At 42.1% G+C, this 22,006-nt stretch overlaps 1 protein-coding gene across 8 annotated transcripts in view; it reads left to right on the forward strand.

The window, feature by feature from the left end:
• Positions 1–11,548, forward strand: part of P4HA2 (prolyl 4-hydroxylase subunit alpha 2) — a 34,959-nt gene extending 23,411 nt beyond the window's left edge. For 4 of the 8 annotated variants that reach the window (XM_032258448.1, XM_032258375.1, XM_032258766.1 and 1 more), the window contains 6 exons: positions 109–208; positions 4,984–5,037; positions 5,647–5,712; positions 8,692–8,760; positions 9,158–9,254; positions 11,073–11,548. In XM_032258448.1, coding sequence (XP_032114339.1) covers positions 109–208; positions 4,984–5,037; positions 5,647–5,712; positions 8,692–8,760; positions 9,158–9,254; positions 11,073–11,143 — 457 coding nt within the window. In that variant the 3' untranslated portion in view covers positions 11,144–11,548. Of the gene's footprint in view, positions 1–108; positions 209–4,983; positions 5,038–5,537; positions 5,598–5,646; positions 5,713–8,691; positions 8,761–9,157; positions 9,255–11,072 lie in introns of all 8 variants that reach the window. The other 4 variants (XM_032258529.1, XM_032258565.1, XM_032258831.1 and 1 more) reach the window with 1 other exon arrangement.
• Positions 11,549–22,006: the final 10,458 nt, after the last annotated feature.

Genomic DNA, 22,006 nt, shown 5'->3' on the forward strand with positions numbered 1-22,006 from the left:
GAGGCACCCTGTACTGCCTGTTTGTGCTGGCCCTGGCTCTGGGCACAGAGTGCAGGACCTCATGTAAGCCTGCCCTTCCATTTTCTTTTCTCTGCTCTTTTGGCCAAGCTCCTGGCTAGAGGAAGATGATGACCCTGTTGTGGCCCGAGTAAATCGTCGGATGCAGCACATCACAGGGTTAACAGTAAAGACTGCAGAATTGTTACAGGTACAGTTAGTCCCTGGGAAGTGGTGGTATTTCTGGCTAGATGGTCTCACAAGGTGTCTAGAACTGGACTAAAAGAGGCCCAGCTGTATTACTACTACCTGATGCTGTGAATATGGAATGATCTCATTTTAGGAAACCAGAATTAATCATGCCTGCTGGCTTTCAACAATTAGTATTTAACAAATATCAGTTGAGCATCTGCTGTGTGTCCAAGTGTGCTGGAAGCTAGGGTTCAGTGGTGGTTATGGCAGGCTCATTTATGTCTTCTTGACAGCAGAAGCTCAAATGCAGAATGGTCTCAAGGACATCTCTAAGAGAGCTAAAAATGCCTTCAGAGATCATGGTTCTGTGTCATAATCAAATACATTTGAAGGTCAAAGTGTTTGTGTGTTTTCTCCTGCTGAACCATAGCTGAAGTCACTCCAAAAGCAGCAGCAGGGGAGTTCCCGTGAGGGACTGCCCAAGATGGGGTTGGTTAAGAATCCCAAGAAAGAGGCCCTAAATCCCTGGGTCTTCAGTCCACAGCATTTATTAGGGAACTTGCAGAGTGGGCTACAGCAGTCCTCAAAATGGGCAGCAAGAGACAAGGGTTGTTTTACCTATGTATTTCCACAGTGAGGGGGTCAGAGTATGGAGCTTTTATGAGGGTTTAGGGAATTTGGCTCAGGGCTGGGGCTAGTTTCTTTCAGTATTTTGGGCAACACCCTAAACACCTTCATCAGTGCCTGGGAATGTTTAAGACTCCAGCTTGGGTTCCAGCCTGCAGGGAAAAACCTGCAGCTGGCTGGGTCAGAGAGCTGTCAAGGCACTCTGATTTTTAGTCAGGACCAAGAAAGAAAGGCAGGGGTAGGTCTGGGGGACCTTACCCTGTGATATGTAGGTAGAAGTGAGAGGCCTGGGCTGGTTAAGCTGGTACAGGTGGAGTGTTCTTGTCCAAGTACTCCCACTGGGACCCTGGATTCCTGCTTTTATTCAAAGATGATTATGAAGAAACATGGCAGCACCCTGCTGAAAGGTTTTGGGTAAAGCTCCTTAAAAAAGTATCCTCTTGGGTATTGAGTTGAAATCAGCATTGGCTGTGTTCCACTTATGAATGTTGGGACTTCAGTGTTCTGTTGTAAAATTGATGACCTGAGACACTGTCAGAGAAGTTTCACTGGCATTTCTAGAGGCCCCTGGGTTTCGCTGGCCAAAGTTTCTGTATACTTAAAAGATAGCAGCCTTTACCTTTAGGATTGGCATTAGGGTCTGATCTACCATAGATCTCATGAGAATATTTTCTGAAGATCATTTGGAAAAGATTTTCTAAACTTTTGCCTGGACATACCCAAGCAAATCAGCCTTTTTGTTGTTGTTTCTGTGTAGCTGCATCAGCAGTTGGAAAAAATCAATTTTTAAGGTCATCTTTATGGATTTGTGTGAAGTCTACCAGAGTTTTAAAAAACATACTGATTATCTTGCAAATTGCATTGTGAAAATTTAATATTTTTTTCAGTTCAGCTCAACTTAGTGTTTTGTAATTTTTAAATAAGTTCTGCAGATAAGCACATCTATGGAGGACTTCTGCCACATCTCTCACTTGCCACATATGTATATGAGCACCACCATTTCAAGAGGGATAGGAGCTCCTGATGCACTTGAAGAGTCCCTGTTGGCATTGTCTTGATTCATATCTTCTTGGAGCAGGTTTTGTTTGTTTGTTTGTTTGTTTTTAAAAAAAAACAAACAAAAAAAAACATCTGCCACTGCTTTCTCTGTGTCAGAGCCGGTCTTCAGGACTTTCATGGCTCTGATCAAAGACAACAGTCTGCTTGACTCATTTCATACCCTGGACCAAGAGCTGAGTAGACAAGGACCTGTGACTCTGTTGTTTCCTGGCTAGCTGTGCAGCTACACTCACTCTATCACTGTCTTACACTCACCTGTGGAAGATAGCAGTTTCTTAGCTATGGACTGACTTCTCTGCTACAATTCTGACTTTATCTTATCTGGCCTCTCATTGTGTTGTAGCTCAATTGACTGGGGCTGGAATGCCAGACCTCTTGGTAGAGTGGGTCTTAATGATTAAGATTCTTCTGGAAGATTCAGAACACAGCTGCCAAGTGGCTGACATGCCATTTTTGTTTGCATTCTTCTCCTAGGAACTGTCTTGTTATTTCCTTTGCTAGTCAGTGGTGTTGATCCTTCATGGTCTGGGGAACAGGAACCTGGATTTCAGCATCTATTCCTAAGTGCTTACTCCACATGAAATGCTTATGGTATGATAAATGCCTTGGCACCAGTAACAGCCCTCACACCAGGTCCTTTTGGGAATGCTGCAGGCCTCCGGAAAGGAGCTGGTTCTTCTATCTGTTGACATTCTTTCAGCTCTAGCTGACATGTTTTCTGTAGATCATTTGAAGGAAAAAGGTAATTGAGAATTTCTAGTGAATTGGATGAGGGTTTATCTGATAGAAAGGAAGAGATGCTGTACCTCTAGGATTCTCTAAGATGGAAGACTTCAGCTGCATGATGTCTCAGCCTCACCAGAAAAGTGATTTCTGACCTTTTTAACATTGCCTTTACTCTGGCCTCAGCATCATAAATACCCATGTCTTTCAAATAACTGACTTCACTCTTAGAATAGTAAGTCTAAAGATTTAAATGAATACCTCCTCACATGAATCAGTCTTGATGTATGGTTGCTTATTATTAAAGGTGTGAGCCTGGTGACTTGAGTTTGCCTGGATAGGGAATCTTACCGCTGCAAATCTAGATGGTCCCATGCATTTTGTACTTATTTGGGAACGGTATTAACGAGTATAGGTACAGTGGCTTCAGAACCATGATCAAATATAATCCTCCAAACCTAAAAGATGCAACTTTTTTCACTGCCTGGGATCTGAAAGTTTAAGCAATCCATTTAACAAGGGGAAACATTGGAAAATGCAGTCATACTCTGCAGTGCCAGCAACAAGCAGTAATTGAATTTTCCTGAATGCACCAAGACAGCAGTCACAGTCATGTTGAACATTTTCTTCAAGGCCAGGTGTGCTGGCTTACATCTATAACTCAGTACTTTGGAAGGCCAAGGGAGGAGGATTGCTCAAAGCCAGGAGTTTGAGACCAGTCTGGGCAACATAGTGAGACTCCGTTTGTACCCCAATGGCCCCCCAAAAAAAGAGAGAAAAAAATTTTCTTCAAGTTCTTGACTACAGAAAAAGTTATGCTTTCTCAGCTGCTCTGGCACTTCCCTCCTTAGATGCATCTCCCGCTTTAGGGCCACCTGCTGAACCAGGCTTCCTTGCGCTGTTGACAGGATTTTCAGGTATTTTTGGTGCAGGAATCTTGAAGGCTGAAGCAGTGGATGACAGCATGTTTTTATCCATGCTTTGTATCAAAATTTTTATTTTTGTAGACACTGAAAATGATACTGCCAAAATTTTGTGCTCCAGCAAGATAATTTCCTCTCTTATAAAGTCCATGGTCTCTTTCTTTCCTGCATTTCTTTTTTTGTGTGTATGTGAAGCAGGGTCGTACTCTGTTGCCCAGGCTGGAGTGCAGTGGTACAGCCATAGCTCAATGCAACCTTGAACTCCTGGGCTCAACCGATCCTCCTGTCTTAGCTTCCTGAGTAGCTGGGACTACAGGTGCATGCCACTGTGCCCAGATAATTTTTTCATTAGTAGAGTCTTGCTATGTTGCCCAGGCTGGTCTCAAACGTCTGGGCTCAAGCAGTCCTCCCACTTCAGCCTCCCAAAGTACTAGGATTACAGGCGTGAGCCACCAAACCTAGCTTCTGTTCCACATTTCTGTAGGTCTCTGTTATTGCTAGTTTTGTAGCATTTCTCACGTGACTGTTGGGATTGCAGAAAAGGATATACAAAAAATACCAACTTTCTGAGAATTTATGGTCTAGCCCCAGAGGTTTTAAAGTTTTCGTGAGACACACTAGCCAACTGTTCCCAAATGGACATTGGTGGTGCTGCTTGATCCATCAGCTTCCGTATTAGATTCTGTGCTTCATCTTTAATCTTGTCTTTCATTCTGTCTCTTGAAGCTCAGACAATAATTGTGATTTAGGACTTCCCGTTGTTCTGATAAGCTGTCCGCAAAGGCATTTACAATTTGTAATCCAATTAATGTCACCTGGTAGTTGCTCAGATGCTATTTCAGGTCAGGGTCACGCTGGGGGTGCTGATGTAGTACAGTAATTCTTGACCGCCCAGCAGCTGGCCACCCGTGTTGGGCTGTTTCGCTTGGGTGCAGAAGTACTCCATGCAGTAGACCACTGTGAGAGTCTGCCCCACTCAGTCTGACCAGGAATAGCAGAGGTGGCAGGAACAGTGTCAGTTGCTGAGTACCTCCAAAACTAGTGTTTTTAAAAAAATCCTTGTCTTAAATTTGTTACTGACTTTCCTCTGGATTACTTTCTTAATATATCCCAAACAAACCAGGCCCAGGCCAGGGCCTGCCTCAAGAAGTGCTCCCTTTGCTGCAGTCTGAGCATCCATGAAGTGGCTGGAGCTTCTCCACAGTGATTATATACAGTTCATCCATCTTGTTTTGTTTGGGAAGCCACATTTGTGCTGTAGCCTTACTCTTAGAACTGTAGACTTGTTTGCGATGTTTGCTGTGCTTGTGCTGGCCAGGCATGGTTGTCTTCCACCTTAGAGAAGCTGCTCTTGGTAGTTCTGGTTGTTTTTAGGCCTGGGAAGTTGGTATCCCTGGAGTGATGGGCTGCTACAGAGCTGTTCATGCTGCTTACAGGGTCTAATGCTGTTATTTCCTACTAGGTTGCAAATTATGGAGTGGGAGGACAATATGAGCCACACTTCGACTTCTCTAGGGTAAGGCCTAAATCAAGGGTGCTTTCAAAGGGCCCTGCTCTAGCTGATTTGAGAAGCATGGAGCTTCTAGGAGCATTTCAGCCTCCACATCGGTACCTCCACCCCTTGTCCTCCCTTCACCTCTGCATCACCAGGGGAAACTCTGTTACTGGTGAATCCCAAGTCTGGAACCAAGGGTCCTGCAGAACTCAGTGGAGCCTGGCTGTCTCCCCTATAGATGTGTGGATAGTTTGTCCCCTGCCCTAACCCTGTCACCCTTTGCCCTGATTCTAAAGCAAAGAGCCTCACTAGGTCTTTGTGAAAACCGTTTTTGCCCCTTTTCCTCTTCCCTGCCAACCCCATGCCCTAGCCAGAGTTTCCTTTGCAGCCTTGGCAAATGTTCCTGGCTGATTTATGGAACATACACACTTATTACCTTCCCCTGACCCTTTTGGCACTAGTCTTGTGGTTGGTGGGTGAAGCCTGTTGTAAACTTGGGTGAAAGTTGTTGTCTGTTGCAGCGACCTTTTGACAGCGGCCTCAAAACAGAGGGGAATAGGTTAGCGACGTTTCTTAACTACGTAAGTATTGGTTCCAGGCCCACCTGTTTATTCTCACTTAATTTTATAGAATGATGAGCGAGGTGCTTTCAAGCATTTAGGGACGGGGAATCGTGTGGCCACTTTCTTAAACTACGTGAGTATGATGTATGCTGATGGGCCCTAAGGGACCCTGGGTCCAGAGGGCTGCCTTATATCCCACCCCATCAAGGCTGATATCATCTGCTATTAAGTAATGGCCAGGTCCTTCTGGCTATTGGCACCCTTCTTGGCTGGAATAGGGAGAGTTGGCCTCTGTTTCTATTCATTTTCCCTACTGCCCTTACCAGGACATTCCTGGCTCCTATTTTGTTTCCCCAATGTTTAAAATTGTGATAAAATAAACATAACATAAAGCTTACCATCTTAACCATTTTTAAATGTATGGTTCAGTGGTATTAGATACATTCATAGTGTGCGAGCATCACCACCCTTCATTTCCATCTATTTCGTTTTCTAAACTGAAATTCTACCCATTAAGCAATAATTCCAGATTCTCCTCCGCCAGCTCCTGGCAGCCACCATTCTGCTTTCTGTCTCTATGATTTTGATTGCTTAAATAAGTGGAATCAAAGTATTTTTTTTTTTTTGAGACGGAGTTTCACTCATGTTACCCAGGATGGAGTGCAATGGCGCGATCTCGGCTCACCACAACCTCCGCCTCCTGGGTTCAGGCAATTCTCCTGCCTCAGCCTCCTGAGTAGCTGGGATTACAGGCACGCACCACCATGCCCAGCTAATTTTTTGTATTTTTAGTAGAGACGGGGTTTCCACCATGTTGACCAGGATGGCCTCGATCTCTTGACCTCGTGATACCCCCGCCTTGGCCTCCCAAAGTGCTGGGATTACAGGCTTGAGCCACCGTGCCCGGCCAGAATCAAAGTATTAATACTTGTATTTTTGTGTGGCTGGTGCATAATGTCCTAAAGGTTTATACATGCTGTAGCATATTCTGTCGTCTTTTTTTTTTGAAATGGAGTCGTCTTCTGTCACCCTGGCTGGAGTGCAGTGGTATGATCTCAGCTCACTGCAACCTTGGCTTCTCAGGTTCAAGTGATTCTGTTACCTCAGCCTCCCAGGCAGCTGGGATTACAGGCACTAGCCACCACGCCTGGCTAATTTTTATATTTTTAGTAGAGATATAGTTTCACCATGTTGGCCAGGCTGGTCTCAAACTCCTGACCTCAGGTGATCCACCTGCCTCAGACTCCCAAAGTGCTGGGATTACAGGCGTGAGCCACTGCTCTGGGCCATTCTGGCTCATTTTTTGATGGGCTCAGTGCTAGTTTGGGCTTTTGGGTTGGGTGCCTCGAAGGGTTCCCTCCTTGGCAGCAGAGTGAAGGGATAGCCTTAGCTCTCCCTAGATGAGAGGCGCCTTTGTTTTCTCTAAGGCTTAGTGGCCTAATTCCTACCTCTTGACTCTGTTCCATCCATTGGTTGTAAGGTTTACCTTTCACATGAGAGCCAGCTCTAAAGAGGCATAGAGGTAGTAAAGTAAGAGAGACAGAAGCCTGTGTCCATTTTTTTCTTTTATGTTTTTATTGTGTGGTTATTACATGCTGGGGATTGTGCTGTGTACATGCTGGTAGGCAGGACGTATGTGGTCTCTCTTGTGTTGCTTGAGGTCCAACATGAGAGACTTATTTTAAATATCAGAGGAATTCTTCATCTTTTTTTTTTTTTTTTTTTTTTTTTTTGAGACAGTTTCCCTCTTATTGCCCAGGCTGGGGTGCAGTGGTGTGATCTCAGCTTACTGCATCCTCAGCCTCCCAGGTTCAAGCATTTCTCCTGCCTTAGCCTCCCATATAACTGGGATTACAGGGGTGCACCACCATGCCTAGCTAATTTTTGTATTTTTAGTAGAGATGAGGTTTCACCACATTGGCCAAACTGGTCTTGAACTCCTGACCTCAAGTGATCCATCTGCCTTCACCTCCCAAAGTGCTGGGATTACAGGCATGAGCCACCTTCCTCAGCCTAAACATCAGGGAGATTATTATGTAGTTATGGAGATAGGTGCTGTGAACCCCAGGCTTCAGGTTCAGTGGAGGCCTCCCTTGGGAAGTAACACATCAGTTGAGACTTAAAAGTTGAATGGAAATTAGCTGCTAGAATATGGTTTCTGGCAGAAGAGAGAGTGTATGTAGTCCTGTAAGAGAAAAGGAGCTTGGGATGCTGGAAATATAGAAAAAGGCTGGCGTGTCTGGAGAGAGAGAGGCTAGTTAGACTGACAGGGCCTTGGGGTTCTAGAAAAAAATCTGGGTTTGATCCCCAGGGCTGTGAGAAGCCATCAGAGCTTTTTGTCTTACTCATTTACCATATGTCTGTCAAATGCCCTTCAGTGAGTCTGGTATGTATCCTGTGGAAATATTTTTTAGCTCCAATTTTTATTGCATTAGGGACAAAAAACTTAAGAGAGCCAGATGGGAAAGAAGTAGTGCTTTGGGCATGAGTCAACGCACACTCTATGGGCATGAGTGCAGCTTTGCTAGTGTGGAACTTGTGTTCAATGTAGCTTAAGACCTTACCATGGGAGAAAGCAGGGCCTCTAGAGACATAGTGCCCCACCTTCCCACTCAGGTGGCCCTGGGGAGGGTTGCTACTCTGAGAAGATGAAGGTCTGACTGGAGCAGCAAACTACTAGATCCAAAGAAAAAGCTGCAGTAGGGGCCGAACATGGTGTTGGAAACAGTAGCAAACTCCTGGTCAGGGCACTTTGCTGAGTACAGTGGCTTAGGCAAGGCCAAGGCTAGATGGGGATTCAAGGGATAGGGGTCAGAACAGGCATTTTCTGAGTGCAGACTCAGATTATTTTCATCCAAGGACAGCCTGGATGTGAATCTCCTGTGGGCCTCAACTCTTGAGCACTCATGACATGGAGACTGTTCTAATGAATCTCACTGATTAGCCACAGGAAGAGCCTTTCTTAGCTGAAGGGCTGGCCATAGAGCAGACTCTGAGCAGTGTCACTCATGCTCAGAGGAGGGTGATCTTTATACCTCATCGTGTCCTTTGTGGCTTAGTTGCTCTGAGAGCCTTGAGTAGGAGGGCCAAGCTCTATATCTTGTATTTCCAGATGAGTGATGTAGAAGCTGGTGGTGCCACCGTCTTCCCTGATCTGGGGGCTGCAATTTGGCCTAAGAAGGTAAGTTCTGATTCTTGTGGATCAGAGGTAGAAGCAAGGCTCAGACTTTACTTTGTCCGTGTCCCCCAGAACCATTACCTGGCCTGCCTGATGGCTACTGTGATGTGCCTTAGCCCACCTGGACTCCTACCTTGTAGCCCCAGCTTCTTCCTGGGGAGAAGGGACAGGGAGGGAAGCCCTTTCAGGGGCAGGTGAGTTCCCAGACTTCTACCCCAGAAAGGTATAAGGTTGGAGAAACCACCAGTTCTATGTCTATTGCTGGAGTCCCAGAACCCTGTCCCCCATCCATGGGAAAATGAGGGTGTTTCTGCTTCGGGTGGGGCTTTTGTGATGCTTGCAGTCAGGTCCGTGAGCACAGTCTCTAAGGATGTGTTCTGATAGGCCATCTGTTTCTCAGGGTACAGCTGTATTCTGGTACAACCTCTTGCGGAGCGGGGAAGGTGACTACCGAACAAGACATGCTGCCTGCCCTGTGCTTGTGGGCTGCAAGTGGGGTGAGTGTCTTAAGGGGTGGTGTTGGTGTTGGTGGCCTCAGCTTGGGCTTTGCTTATTGGCCTTAGATTCTGATCTGTGAGACAGTTGCTGCCAAATGTGCCAAGACTGTCTCCTCCTTAGGGTTTTTTTCTGCTAACCATTACTACCATCCAGCCATATAATGTCCATGCAGTGGTAAATGCCAAGGCAGCTGGTTGGGAACATTCAGGGATACACAGAGAGCTGAAGAAGTCCTGAGGAAGAATAGCTGCATAAGCACCATAGGCCCAGGACCCTCTGGCAAGGCTTCTGAGGGAACAGAGTGGAGAGCTGAAAGCAGTGAGGGGAAAGAGTATCTCAGGCAAGCAAGGATGGAGGCACAGGCTAAAACCAGCATGTGGGTGTGGGGGCTGGCTCCCTTGTCACTTGAAGAAGGAGAGGCCTGTGGCACAGGGACCAGGAGATGAGGCTGGAGGCTGGGACCAGACTGCAAAGGCTCAAGCTTGAGCCTTACCCTGGGAGCAGTTGTGGTGAGCCTCAGAGAGGCTCGAACCAGGATGTGACAGGAAGTATTTGTAAGGAGATGAGTGTGTAGCCTCCTTGGAGAGTTTTGAAGATAGTGATAGGTTTGCAGAAAATTAAATCAAAAAGAAAACAAGGCAGTTGCTGAATTCAGGGTAAAAAAGTTGTACAAGAAAGGAAACGTAAGTATAATCTACTAGATGGCTCAGGTGTAACTTACATGATATAATTATGTACACACTGAGTATTACTTTAACTAAAACTTTTGATTTACCTGTACTGGAAAGATGGGATGGGATAAGTACGTGTTTTAGGGGTAGAATGAAATAATTCAAAAGTTGAAAATCAAGGAATAGAACTGTAAGCATATAACCTAGAAAAATGAGGTTAAATTATCAGAAGAAACAGCTAGGGGAGTTTAATGTTCCCTGGGAGTGGGGATTAGGGATGGGAAGGAGAGGCTTAGGAGATTGCTGTTTATCATTATAAGTCTTGTAGACAATTTTATTTTTTTCAATGAAGTACATGTATTACTTTATATTTTAAAAGCTCTGGACTTCAGTAGTGCATTGAAACAAAATTTTTATTCATTATGAGAGAGTCTATAAGGAATGGAATCATGGTTCCTGGGTGTTTGAAGATATGGCGTGAGGTGACTGGCAGCAGCTCTGCTGCTCTTGTGCCCATGGCATACAGGCTGGATTTGCTGGCCCACAGCTCCTGAGGCTAACATCCAAGCCCTCTGCAATGCTGACAGGCTCCCTCGTCCTCACACCCTACCTCTCATTTTCCACCTGCCACCTCCCAGTAATATCAGGCTTCTTGAGTCCTCAACACATGTCGGGTGGCTCCTGCCTTGATTACTTTCTCATCCTGTTGTCACTCCTGGGACCTTCTTGATGAGAGAACCATCTGGGTGTGTCCATCTTCCCTGCATAACTTCTATTTAGCTTTATATTCTAGTCCAGGATTTCCTCTTCCCTCTAAGAGCAAGAAACGTGTGCAGGTTGCCATGGGAATAGAACCAAAGGGCATTGAAGGGCATGGGCATCAAAGGGCATGGTTATATGCCTTTAGGCACTATTCCCGCGGCAACCTGCACACATGTATCTTGTCTCACTGGCAGAATTTCATACAATTACCTGTTTACATGTGTCTTCCTCACCAATTCATCAGCAAATTGAGGCCTGAGACCATGTCTTGTCTTATTTGTGTCTGATTCCAGGGCACAGTGCAGGGGTCATCATGAAGGAGTCATTCATTCAGTATACTAAACTGACCAATAGGATTATAACATACTTGCTTTCTGTCCACAGTCTCCAATAAGTGGTTCCATGAACGAGGACAGGAGTTCTTGAGGCCTTGTGGATCAACAGAAGTTGACTGACATCCTTTTCTGTCCTTCACCTTCCTGGTCCTGCAGCCCATGTCATCTTCAAGTTCAACGTGACAGATACCTTTTATGTTCCAGTTTCTATAGGCTGGTTTTTGGAGAAATGAATGTTTGTCTGGAGCAGAGGGAGACCATACTAGGGCGAATCCTATGTAACTGAAGTCCCAGCCCTTCCATTCAGTCTGTGCCATCCCTGGCCCCAAGGCTAGGATCAAAGTGGCTGCAGCAGAGTTAGCTGTCTAGCGCCTAGCAAGGTGCCTTTGTACCTCAGGTGTTTTAGGTGTGAGATGTTTCAATGAACCAAAGTTCTGATACCTTGTTTACATGTTTGTTTTTATGGCATTTATATCTATTGTGGCTTTAACCAAAAAATAAAATGTCCCTGCCAAAAGCCTTAAAGAGACTTACTTGGAGTATTTTTAAGACTGGAAGCTTTTTACCAGGTTCATCGTTTACTATGCATCACCCCCATGCAGGAATAGTCTGGATAATGAATGCTTTAATATCAGAAAAGCATCTTGGGTCTTCGGTTTCAGACCTGGTTTCAACACTTGTGTCTCCTCTAAGCATCAGTGTCCTTTTCTGGAAAGTAGGGTGAATAGTTTCTCTTTGTCTTCCAGAGAACATAGCACATGTGTTCATGATTGTGATGCTGTTGTATAATTTATTTTTAAATTTTGAGATAAGAATTGTTTATGATACATATATGTATACTTTAAGAAATATGAAGGTGAGCAGGAGCACCTGTGTCAACACCAACCAAGTGAGAGAAGAGAACATTTGCAAGTCAGTACCTCAGGAGCCCCTTGGGAACCCCTCCTAGATCACATCTCTTTCACTGCCCCCAGCACTTTGGAGATAACCATTGTCTAGTAATGTGTGGTAGTCGTTCCTTTGCTTGCCTTTATAGTTTTACCACCTATGATTAGATCCCTAAATCAGTAGTTGTTCTGTTTTCCCTGATTTTGAACTTTTACTAATAGAGTATGTATTTTTGAGTATGTGACTTCTTTTGTTCAACATTGTTTTTAAGATTCATCCATGTTGCTGTGTAGCTGTAGTTTGTTTTAATTTTTAATTTTTATAGTACATTCAGTTTTCTTGATGCTTATTGTAGGACTGTACCATAATACAGCCAGTATACTGCTGATAAACATTGGAATTAGTTTTGGTATTTGTATGTTATAAATGATGCTGTGATAAACATTTTTATACATGATTCCTGCTGCACATATAAACACATATTCCTGTAGGATATATATCTAGGAGTGGAAATGTGAAGTTTTAATGAGTGTTCAACTTTACCAGATAATGTATTCCAAAGTGGTTATTACACATTCTCACCAGGAGTAAATGAGAGCTCTTATTACCCCAACCTTTTCCAACATCTAGTATTTTCATACTTTTGCATTTTAGCTAGTTTTGTACATGCTATGGACTAAATGTTTGTGTCTCCCCCACTCCAAATTCATATGTTGAAATCTTAACCCCTAATGTGATGGTATTAAGATGTGGAGCCTTTGGGAGGTAATTAGGTCATGAGCATGGAGCCCACCCACATGATTGGGATTAGTGCCCTTATGAAGAGATCCCAGAGAACTCTATCCCTCTTTCTGTCATGCGAACACACAGGGAGAAGTTGCCTGTCTAGGAACCAGGGGGCTCTTACCAGAAACAAACCTACAAGCACCTTGATCTTGGACTTTCCAGTTTCCATAACCATGAGAAATAAATGTCTTAAATTCAATGTATTTTATTATAGCAGCTCTATCTAAGACAGTACATGTATAATGTCTACTTTAACATTATTGATAATGTTGAGCACATTTTCATGTTTATTAGTTATTAGGTTTCTTCAAGTCTTCTTATTGATTTATAGAAATTTTAAAATATGTACACAAGCTCTTTGTTACATATTTTGCAAATATCTTCTGTGGTTTGTCTTTTCACTATTTTAGTTCTGTCTTTTGATAAACAGAAGCTTTTAATTTTTATGTCAAATCTATCAAGCTTTTTCTTTTTGATTTATGCTTTTTATGTCTTAAGAAATCCTTCTATACCCCAAGATCATGAGGACGCTTCCTGTGTTCTCTTCTGAAGGCTATATGGTCTTTGTCATTTAGTTTTATCTTTATACATGGTATGAAGTGTAAAGGCCTACTTTTAATTTTTTGCATATTTTATTATTGTTAGGATAGGATGGGGTTTTGCTATAGTAATAAATAATCACTAAATCTCAGGAGCTTAATATATAAAATTGTCTCGTGAGAAACCACTGGGTCTAGGGTAATTGCTGTCTACTGCCATCTAATCTCCCTCTAGTGGCTTCCATTGGTAGAACCTAACAGGAAGCCAGCTGATAAGGCAATCTGGGAAATGTAGTTTAAGGAGTGGCAGCTATAGAACAGTAGAGACTACAAGGATGAGCTTGCAGCTGAGAACAGAAACATGACTGGCACACTAGGTGGTTTGTGGGTTTTTTCTTCTATTTGAGATTTTTTTTTGGCTTCTTGAATTTGTACAATGGTATCTTTAATCAATTTGGGAAAATTAAAATTAACATTTTCAGCATTGTCTGTTTTTTCTGTAACTGATTAAATGTAACTTAGATCATATAATGGTATTTTATCTCAATATTTTATATTTTTATATCTATACTATATTTTGGGAGGATTTTATAGTTGTTTTGTACAAAGTTTACTAAATCTATCAAGTGCATCTAGGAGTCTTTAAAGAACTTTAAGGACTTTAAAAATGTAATTTGTTTCCTGGCTTGCACCATTTCAGTTGAAAAGTCCACTGTCTGGTCCTTTGTTGTTCTTTTGAAGGTAATTTTGTCCCCACCTGGCTGCTTTAAAGATTTTTTTTCTTTTTGGTTTTCAGTAGTTTTACTATGGTGTACTTAGTGTGGATTGCTTTTTGTTTTCCTGCTTGACTTTTAACTTCCTGAATTTCTGGGTTGGTGTCTGATCAGTTTTGGAAATTTCTCAGACATTACATCTTCAAATATTGTTTCTATCCCATTTTCTCTCTATCTGCTCTGAAATTTCAATAATCTGAATGTTAGAACTGTTCAGGGTTCTAGATGTCTCCTGTTCTTGTGTCTCTCATGCATTTTTCCTTGTGTTTGAGACTAGATATTTTCTATTGATCTGTCTTGCAATTCATTTATTATTTTGCTGCTAAACTCATCTATTGAGTTCTTAATTCATTTTTCTTTTATTTCTCAGTTCTAAAATATCCATTCATGTCTTTTTTTTTTTTCTTGAGATAGTCTTGTTCTATCGCCCAGGCTGGAGTGCAATGGCACGATCTCAGTTGTGGAGAATCTATCTTCTGTTTTCCCTGTGTTTTTCTTGGACTGATAAATCGGTTATGTGAATTTTTTTTGTCTGATAACGCCATGGTTTAGATTTTTTGTGGCTCTCTATTGTCTTTCCCCCTCTTTAGTTTCTGGTCATTTGGTGCACTCTGTTGGTATGCCTGGTGATTTTTGATTGAATGTGTATGACAAATTGTGGAGGCTCTGGATGGATAACCTCCTGCACAAAGGGCTCACCCTTTCCTCTTCCATTCAGAGTGGGGATTGATCACCTTAATCCAGTAAGGACCTCAGCTGACTTAATTAAGACTGGGTGGTAGTTTTCTTAAGACGTGCTACCTCTGGTTTACCCTTATTTCCCTCCTTATAGGATGTAGTCCTCCAGAGTTTTCTAGTGTGTTCACTAGAAAACCTAGTGGGTTCACTGGATCTATTCCCATGGGCAAGTCCTCAACTCTAATTCTTGTCTTCTCAGTACCAGACTCTGCCCAAAAATTTATTCTCCTTTTCAAATAATTTGAATTTTTGAATCTAAGCAAATATGTTTTGCTAGCTTTCCATTCTGCACAGAGTCAGAATTCAGAAAATGCCTCAGTGGGTAAACAGGCTGAGTGTCTGGCCAAGTTCTCCACTCCTCCTTCTTAATCAATATTCTGAGAAACTACTGGCTAATTTTGGTTTTTCAATGCCCTTTGACAACTGGCAAAAATTCTGTTGGTTTCTCTGCCTCTTAGTAGTTGCCCATTGCTCTGGAATGCATCCTCATTCTCACCTCATGGCTACAATCAGTAAATTATTTAAGGATAAAAGAGACTGCAGACTTTTGGCTCACAAGATTTATCCTTCTTCAGGATCCTGATGCTCAAACACTTTTTGCTTCAGCAATTCATTGATGCCTTCTAACAATTTTCAGAGATTTTATTCAGCTTTCATTTAAGAACGAAAATTGATCTACCATAAGCTTCTCCATCTTGGAAGTAGAAGTCACCTATTCTTTTCTTAAAAAATTCTTTTTCTTGTACTGATAGAGAAAACCTTATCTTTGATATGTTCCTTTGTTATCTAGTATAACAAGATGCCCCACACTCATCTTGAGCATTTCTCACATTAAGCGTGAAATCAGCCATTAAAGAATCTTATATGTTGATGTCTGCCTATTAATCCCAGAATGGTGTTGGGAACAAACGTGGTATAACTGCTACCTTACAGACAGAGCATTGCTTTCAGTAATCCTTATTAACTTAGCTTAGCACTAATATGTTCACTATGGCAGAAAAGAGTTATTGAGCATTTCATTATGAGTTTGGTACTGTGCTAGGGATGTTACAGTTTGTTGCATTCAGCAACTCTTCAGAATGAATAAAGAAGAAGCTGAACGTCAGATGGGTTAGGTAATATACCTGAGGTCACATGATGTCTTATTGCTGGTAAACGGAGGACCTGGGAATGAAACTCTGGCAGCTTCCAAAAGCCTTTGCTCTAAAACAAAATTTATATTTTCATGCATTTAACAGTTTTAAAGATTTGATGGGAAACATAAAGACTGTCTTTACCTCTAAAGAATTCTGAGCAATGGAAAGGACTAATAAATAATGTGTGAAATGTGAGAAGTCTGATAACAGAATGTGCTTGAGGGGCACAGTAGAGTGAGGGTCTACTTTAACCAAGAATTGGCACTACAGTGGGTCCCATAAGAGCTGGGTCTTGAATTATAAGCAAGAATTTGTTTACTGTGTTATCCTACTTTAAAACACATGCATGTAGCTTAAAAAAATACAGGACAAAGGATATTACCCTGAATAGTTTCTGTCTCACCTTACTGCCCACTCCTAGTCCCCCCTTCCTAGAGGAACCTTTTCAAATTATCTTTGTTTTAATTTTTTCTGGCCATAAAATGATTTTTACATTTTAGAAATTTGAGAGATGATCATTTAGTTTATATTCACTATCTCCCATAGTACCTCTCCCTGCCTTTGCCATTTTTTGATAGTTATGTTTTGTATAGCCTTCTCTTGTTTGCCTGGCAACGTAAATTTTTTTGTTTGGTTAAAACTAAGATGGTATCTTTGACATTTGGTATGTGAGATGAAGATCTAGACTAGAATTTTCCAAACAAATGATCACTATTGTCTAGCCAAGTTGATACATAAAATTAACTATCATATGCCTTTTCACCTCTCAACTCCTGGTCATTATGCTTTGGACATTATTTTAGTAGCCATGGTAAGTTACTAAAAGTTAAAAACACAAATGTTATGTTTCTTTAGTTGAATTAGTCACTTTAATGTTGACGTAGCTAATCATAAAAAGGAATTTGTGTCTTATTTGTCTAATAGAATTCAAAATGAATTTATAGTATGTATAATTTGCTAGGGCTACTATAACAAAATACCATAGACTGGGTGGATAAAACAACAAATTTTTCTTACAGTTCTAGAGGCTAAAAGTCTAGGCTCAAGGTATCAACAGTGGTGTTTCTTCTGAGGCCTCCCTACCTGGCTTGCAGATGGTCATCCCTTGGTCTATGTCATATCGGATTAAAGTCTGCATATATGAACTCATTTTACTTTAATTATGTCTTTAATGCCCTGTCTCCAAATACAGTCACATATTGGGTTAGGACTTTAACATGAATTTTGGGAGAACACATAAAGCTATTAGGAAATCATTAGATCTGATATAATACTGAGACTAAAAGAAGCAAAATACTCTTTGTACATCAGATATAGCCCATCATGAACAAATGTATCTGATTATTAAGTATGTTTGCATAAGAATAATGTCAAAGCACTAGAAGTTTTTATTTTGAGAAAAGGGATATAGGCTCTCTTATGAAACTATTAATAAATTGAAAAAAGTTGATATTGAACATGAAATATCTTTGAGGCCATGGATATAATTGAACAAATATGGCAGGTATGTATATAAGTGTGTAAAAGCGATTTCCCCCAAAATGGTTATGCCAAATAAGTTCATAATCTTACTGTGCAAAAATGCTGCTTCTGTGAATTCAAATATAACCTTTTTAGTGTGTCCAAATCATGTATAATCTTTTATGAATTTATTGAACAGTGGAATATTATGCTTCTAAAAACTACATTGAAAACAAATCCTGAGAGGCATCAAAGTCAAATATGATCAAGGTACTTCACACAAAAATGTCTGTCAAATATTAAAAGAACATAAAATGACACAATATCCTGAAATAGGAACCATCTTGGTGTAAACAGATTACAAATTTTCATGCAACTTATCTATGTGGGATGGTATTTTGAACTAAGTATAATAGAAAAAGGTTTATGAAAAAAACTATATACAAAGTTGTATGCTTAATAAAAGGCCTATTGCTTTGCTTATAACAAATGAGAGAAAGTAACTCAAGGTTATGTTTGGTTAATGTAAAATTTTAAAAGATTAATATACTTGAATAGAAAAATATTGAAAATGTACAAATCACTGGATGAGCATATCAATTATTGTGAGAAGTGTTTGTCAAATAGAAATTAAAGAGATTATAGATGTCCTAGAGATAGAGATATGAAAAATCAAATGAAGTCTTTTTGTATTTTTACTTGGAGAAATTTTCTATGAATACATCTGATTTACAAAAACCAGCCATTGGTTTGACTTACCTCTTAAATAGTGTAATGATTTAAATCCTATAGCAATTTCATCTGAAATAGTCATAAATAGCATGTAATATCAATAGTTTACATGAACAAATGTGACCCTGAAAGAGCCATTCCTTCAAGATGGATCTCAAGTGGCTGACTGGGCCTAAATTTAAAGTAGAGCCAAGTTGTTGACTAGAGGCTACAGACCTATTCTGAGTTTCCTGAAAACCCACACTTTGGAAAGTCCAGCGTGCACCTCCCTTGCTGCTCAGCTGTATCAACCAATCAGAATTGTGTTTTCATCCTTCATTTGCATAAGTGGACCTGATTTGGAACCAGGGCAAGAACTTTTGCTATAAAGCTAGAACCCTTCCTTTGTTCTTTGGACCACACTTCCTTTTACACTGAAGACTGTGTTGTACTCCCTAGTTTGCAAACGATTCACTGGAATAAAGTCTCTTTCTTCCAGAAAACTTACGTTCACATTTGTTATATAAAATGATGTTTGTATCTTCTAAAACTGATTTGCAAATTTTTCTTCGTGCAGTCTTACCCAAATTTTAAAATGGTCCTGAGAATTTTTTTAAAACATTATCAGTCACACTGTGATATAGTTTGGATTTCTGTCCCCACCAAATCTCATGTCAAATTGTAATCTTAAATGTTGAGGTGAGGCCTGATAGTAGATGATTAAATCATATCATGGAAGTGGTCCTTCATGAGTGGTTTAGCACCATCCCCTTGGTGCTGTTCTCTTGAAAGTGAGTTATCGTGAAATCTGGTGGTTTAAAATGTGTATACACTTTGGGAGGCTGAGGTGGGAGGATTGCTTTGGGCTCAGGAGTTCAAGACCAGCTTAGGCAATATGATGAAACCTCATCTCTACAAAAACTACAAAAATTAACTGGACAAAGTGGCTTACTCCTGTAGTCCCAGCCACTCTGGAGGCTGAGGTTGGAGAATTGCCTGAGCCGGGGAAGTGGAGGCTGCAGTGAGCCAAGATCGTGCCACTGTGTATCAGCCTGGGTGACAGAGACCCTGGCCCCCCCAAAAAAGTAGCACCTTCTCTTTCTCTCTTGCTCTCACTCCTGCTCCAGCCACATAAAACATGCCTGCTTCCCCTTTGCCTTCAGCCGTGATTCAAAGTTTCCTGAGGCCTCCCCAGAAGTGGAAGCTGCTACACTTCCTGTACCGCCTGCAGAACCATGAGCCAGTACACATCTTTTCTTTATAAATTACCTAGTTTCAGGTATTTCTTTATGGCAATACAAGAACAGACTAATACACCATGGTATCCTATAAAATCCCGAAGTTAATTAAAAATTATTTAAGATCATGTGACCAGCACATTTCTAGGAGTGAAATAATGGCAATTATGATTATTGACATTTATCAAAGCTGTATAACTAAAAAAAAATTTAAGATTGTCACTTGGTCAAAAGGAGTAGATTTTGACAATTTTATCTATCAGTTTACTTCCATTAAAGTCATTGGTATAAAATATTTAAACTTAATGGGAATTCTAATATACCAACTTTCAATATTGTCAGCGAATTTAATGTTGTAAAAAATTAACAATTAAAAATACATGAAAACATATATACAAAGCATATGTTTCTTCCTTTTGCCTCAGGCTCCAATACGACTTGGCACAGCAATGCTCTTAAGTTTCCAAACTTGGCACTTTGACTCCCATATTAGGTTTGCCAGATTTAGTAAATGAAAATACAAGTAACACCCAGTTTAACTTTAGATAAATAACGTATACTTTTTGCATAGAACATATGCATACTAAAAAGTTATTTGTTGCTTATCTGAAATTTAACTGAGCATTTTGTATATTATCTGGTAATTCTAAAAATAATGATCTTACGTGGTTGAAAAAGCTGCCTGCTTCTTGGTACAATGTTACTGTTGAACCAACACTGTCTTGCCCCTTTGCTGGTTATGCAATTACTGAAGCGCACATGCGGGAGTCATATGGCTTCTGTGTCACACTGTCCAGCTTGTAGGTATGTCCAGTCCTTACCAGATCTAGCAGAACACAGCAGCCTCACTCCATCCAAGGAGAGACGAACGAGCATGTTCCCCACTGCCATGACCCTCTCTCTCCCCAGCTGCTTCTGCTTCAGTCACACTGACTGCCCCAGCATATTCGTGCTGTTGGTTCCTCTGCCTGGAAGGTACCTATCCCAGGTAGTTTCTACCTTCATTCCTTTCAAGACTGATCAAAGATTACCTTATCCAAAAGGGTTCTTGTCTTGCTGCTGGGCTGCTCAGGCTGGTCTGGAATTCCTGGCCATAAGCGATCCTCCCAAGAGGCTTTTTTCTTTTTGAGACGGAGTCTTGCTCTGTTGCCCAGGTTGGAGTGCAGGAGCGCAATCTCGGCTCACTGAAACCTTTGCCCTGAGGGTCCAATTACAAAGGATTTGGACTCTTATTTCCTCCCTCCCTCCCTTCCTTCCTTTTTTTTTTTTGATGGAGTCTCGCTCTGTAGCCCAGGCTGGAGTGCAGTGATGCCATCTTAGCTCACTGCAACCTCCGCCCCTTGGGTTCAAGCGATTCTATTGCCACTGTAATCACGAGTAGCTGGGATTACAGGAGTGCACCATCACGCCGGGCTCATTTTTGTATTTTTAGTAGAGACTGGGTTTCACCATTTTGTCCAGGCTCGTTTCCAACTCCTGACTTCAAGTGATCCGCCCGCCTCGGCCTCCCAAAGTGCTGGGATTACAGGCGTGAGCCATCGCACCGGGTCCTGTTTTATTTTTCTTCATAGCACTTATCACTGAGGTAAAAGGCAGGACTTGATTCCAGAGGTAGGCGTCACACACTGGCCCAGATTCGCTAAAACAGGACCAGGGTCAAAGTAGCTTTCAATCAGACAGCCCACCAGGGTGCCACGTCAATTTGCGGCTGCCATGACAACACCCAGGCGTTAGGGCCCCTTTCCAGGTAATGACCCAATGACCCCAAAGCTACTACCCTTTCTCTAGAAATGTCTGCATAAATCTCCCCTTAATCTACATGTAATCAAAGGTAGTTACAAATATGCCTGCAAAAACTGTGGGGTAGCCCTGCTCTGCCTGTTCAAGAAAGCTGTTTTCTTCTACCTCTGGCTTGCTCTTGAATTCTTTCCTGGGCAAAGCCAAGAACCCTCGTGAGTTAAGCTCCACTTTGGGGCTCACCTGCCCTGCATCATTGCCACGCATTAAGTGATTTGTGTATTAGTTTGTGGTGTGTCTCCCCCACGGTATAGAAGATCCTTGAAGGAAGGAATTTTGTTTTTCCACTTCTCTATCCCCAGTGCCCAGAATGGGCATTTGGAAAGCATCAAGCATCCTCTCTTGCTCAATGGGCAACTGAAATGGCACTAGGAGCTCAGTACCCAGATAAAGGACACCCCCCACCCCCGATAAAGGGCACCACCGCTTCCCCCCACCAGCGCAGGCCCGGAAGGGGCGGGGCTCTGCGAGGCCACGGGAAGGGGCGGGGCTTCTGGGAACCTGAGGTGCTGTCTGGCAGGGCCAGAGGTTTCTGGAAAGACCTTTGACCTGTGCGAGGTGGTGAGAATGGCGGCGTCAGCGGACAACAGTGGGGCCACAGGATGTGAGTGTCTGTGGCTTCCCTGGCTTAGGGCTTTGGCCGGCCACTCGCTTCGGACCTGGCCAGGCAGAGCAGCCCCGCAGGACTAGCTCGCGAGGCTTCTGGGGTCAGTGGGGCTCTGCCCTGTGAGGCGGACTCTCCCCAAGGACAGAGTCAGAGGCTGGTGAGTCGAGGATGTGCCCTGAGGGAGGGTCTGGGTGCGTCAAATGATGTCTTGAACATAATATCTAAGGCTGACGCTACTTTGAAGAGTTTTTCTTGACTTTTGTGGATTCTTTAAACTCGGGGGAAACTTTTTTTTTTTTTTTTTTTTGT

The sequence above is a fragment of the Sapajus apella genome, unplaced genomic scaffold (assembly GCF_009761245.1).
Source record: "Sapajus apella isolate SASKATOON/1434 unplaced genomic scaffold, GSC_monkey_1.0 scaffold1, whole genome shotgun sequence".
Taxonomy (NCBI): domain Eukaryota; kingdom Metazoa; phylum Chordata; class Mammalia; order Primates; family Cebidae; genus Sapajus; species Sapajus apella.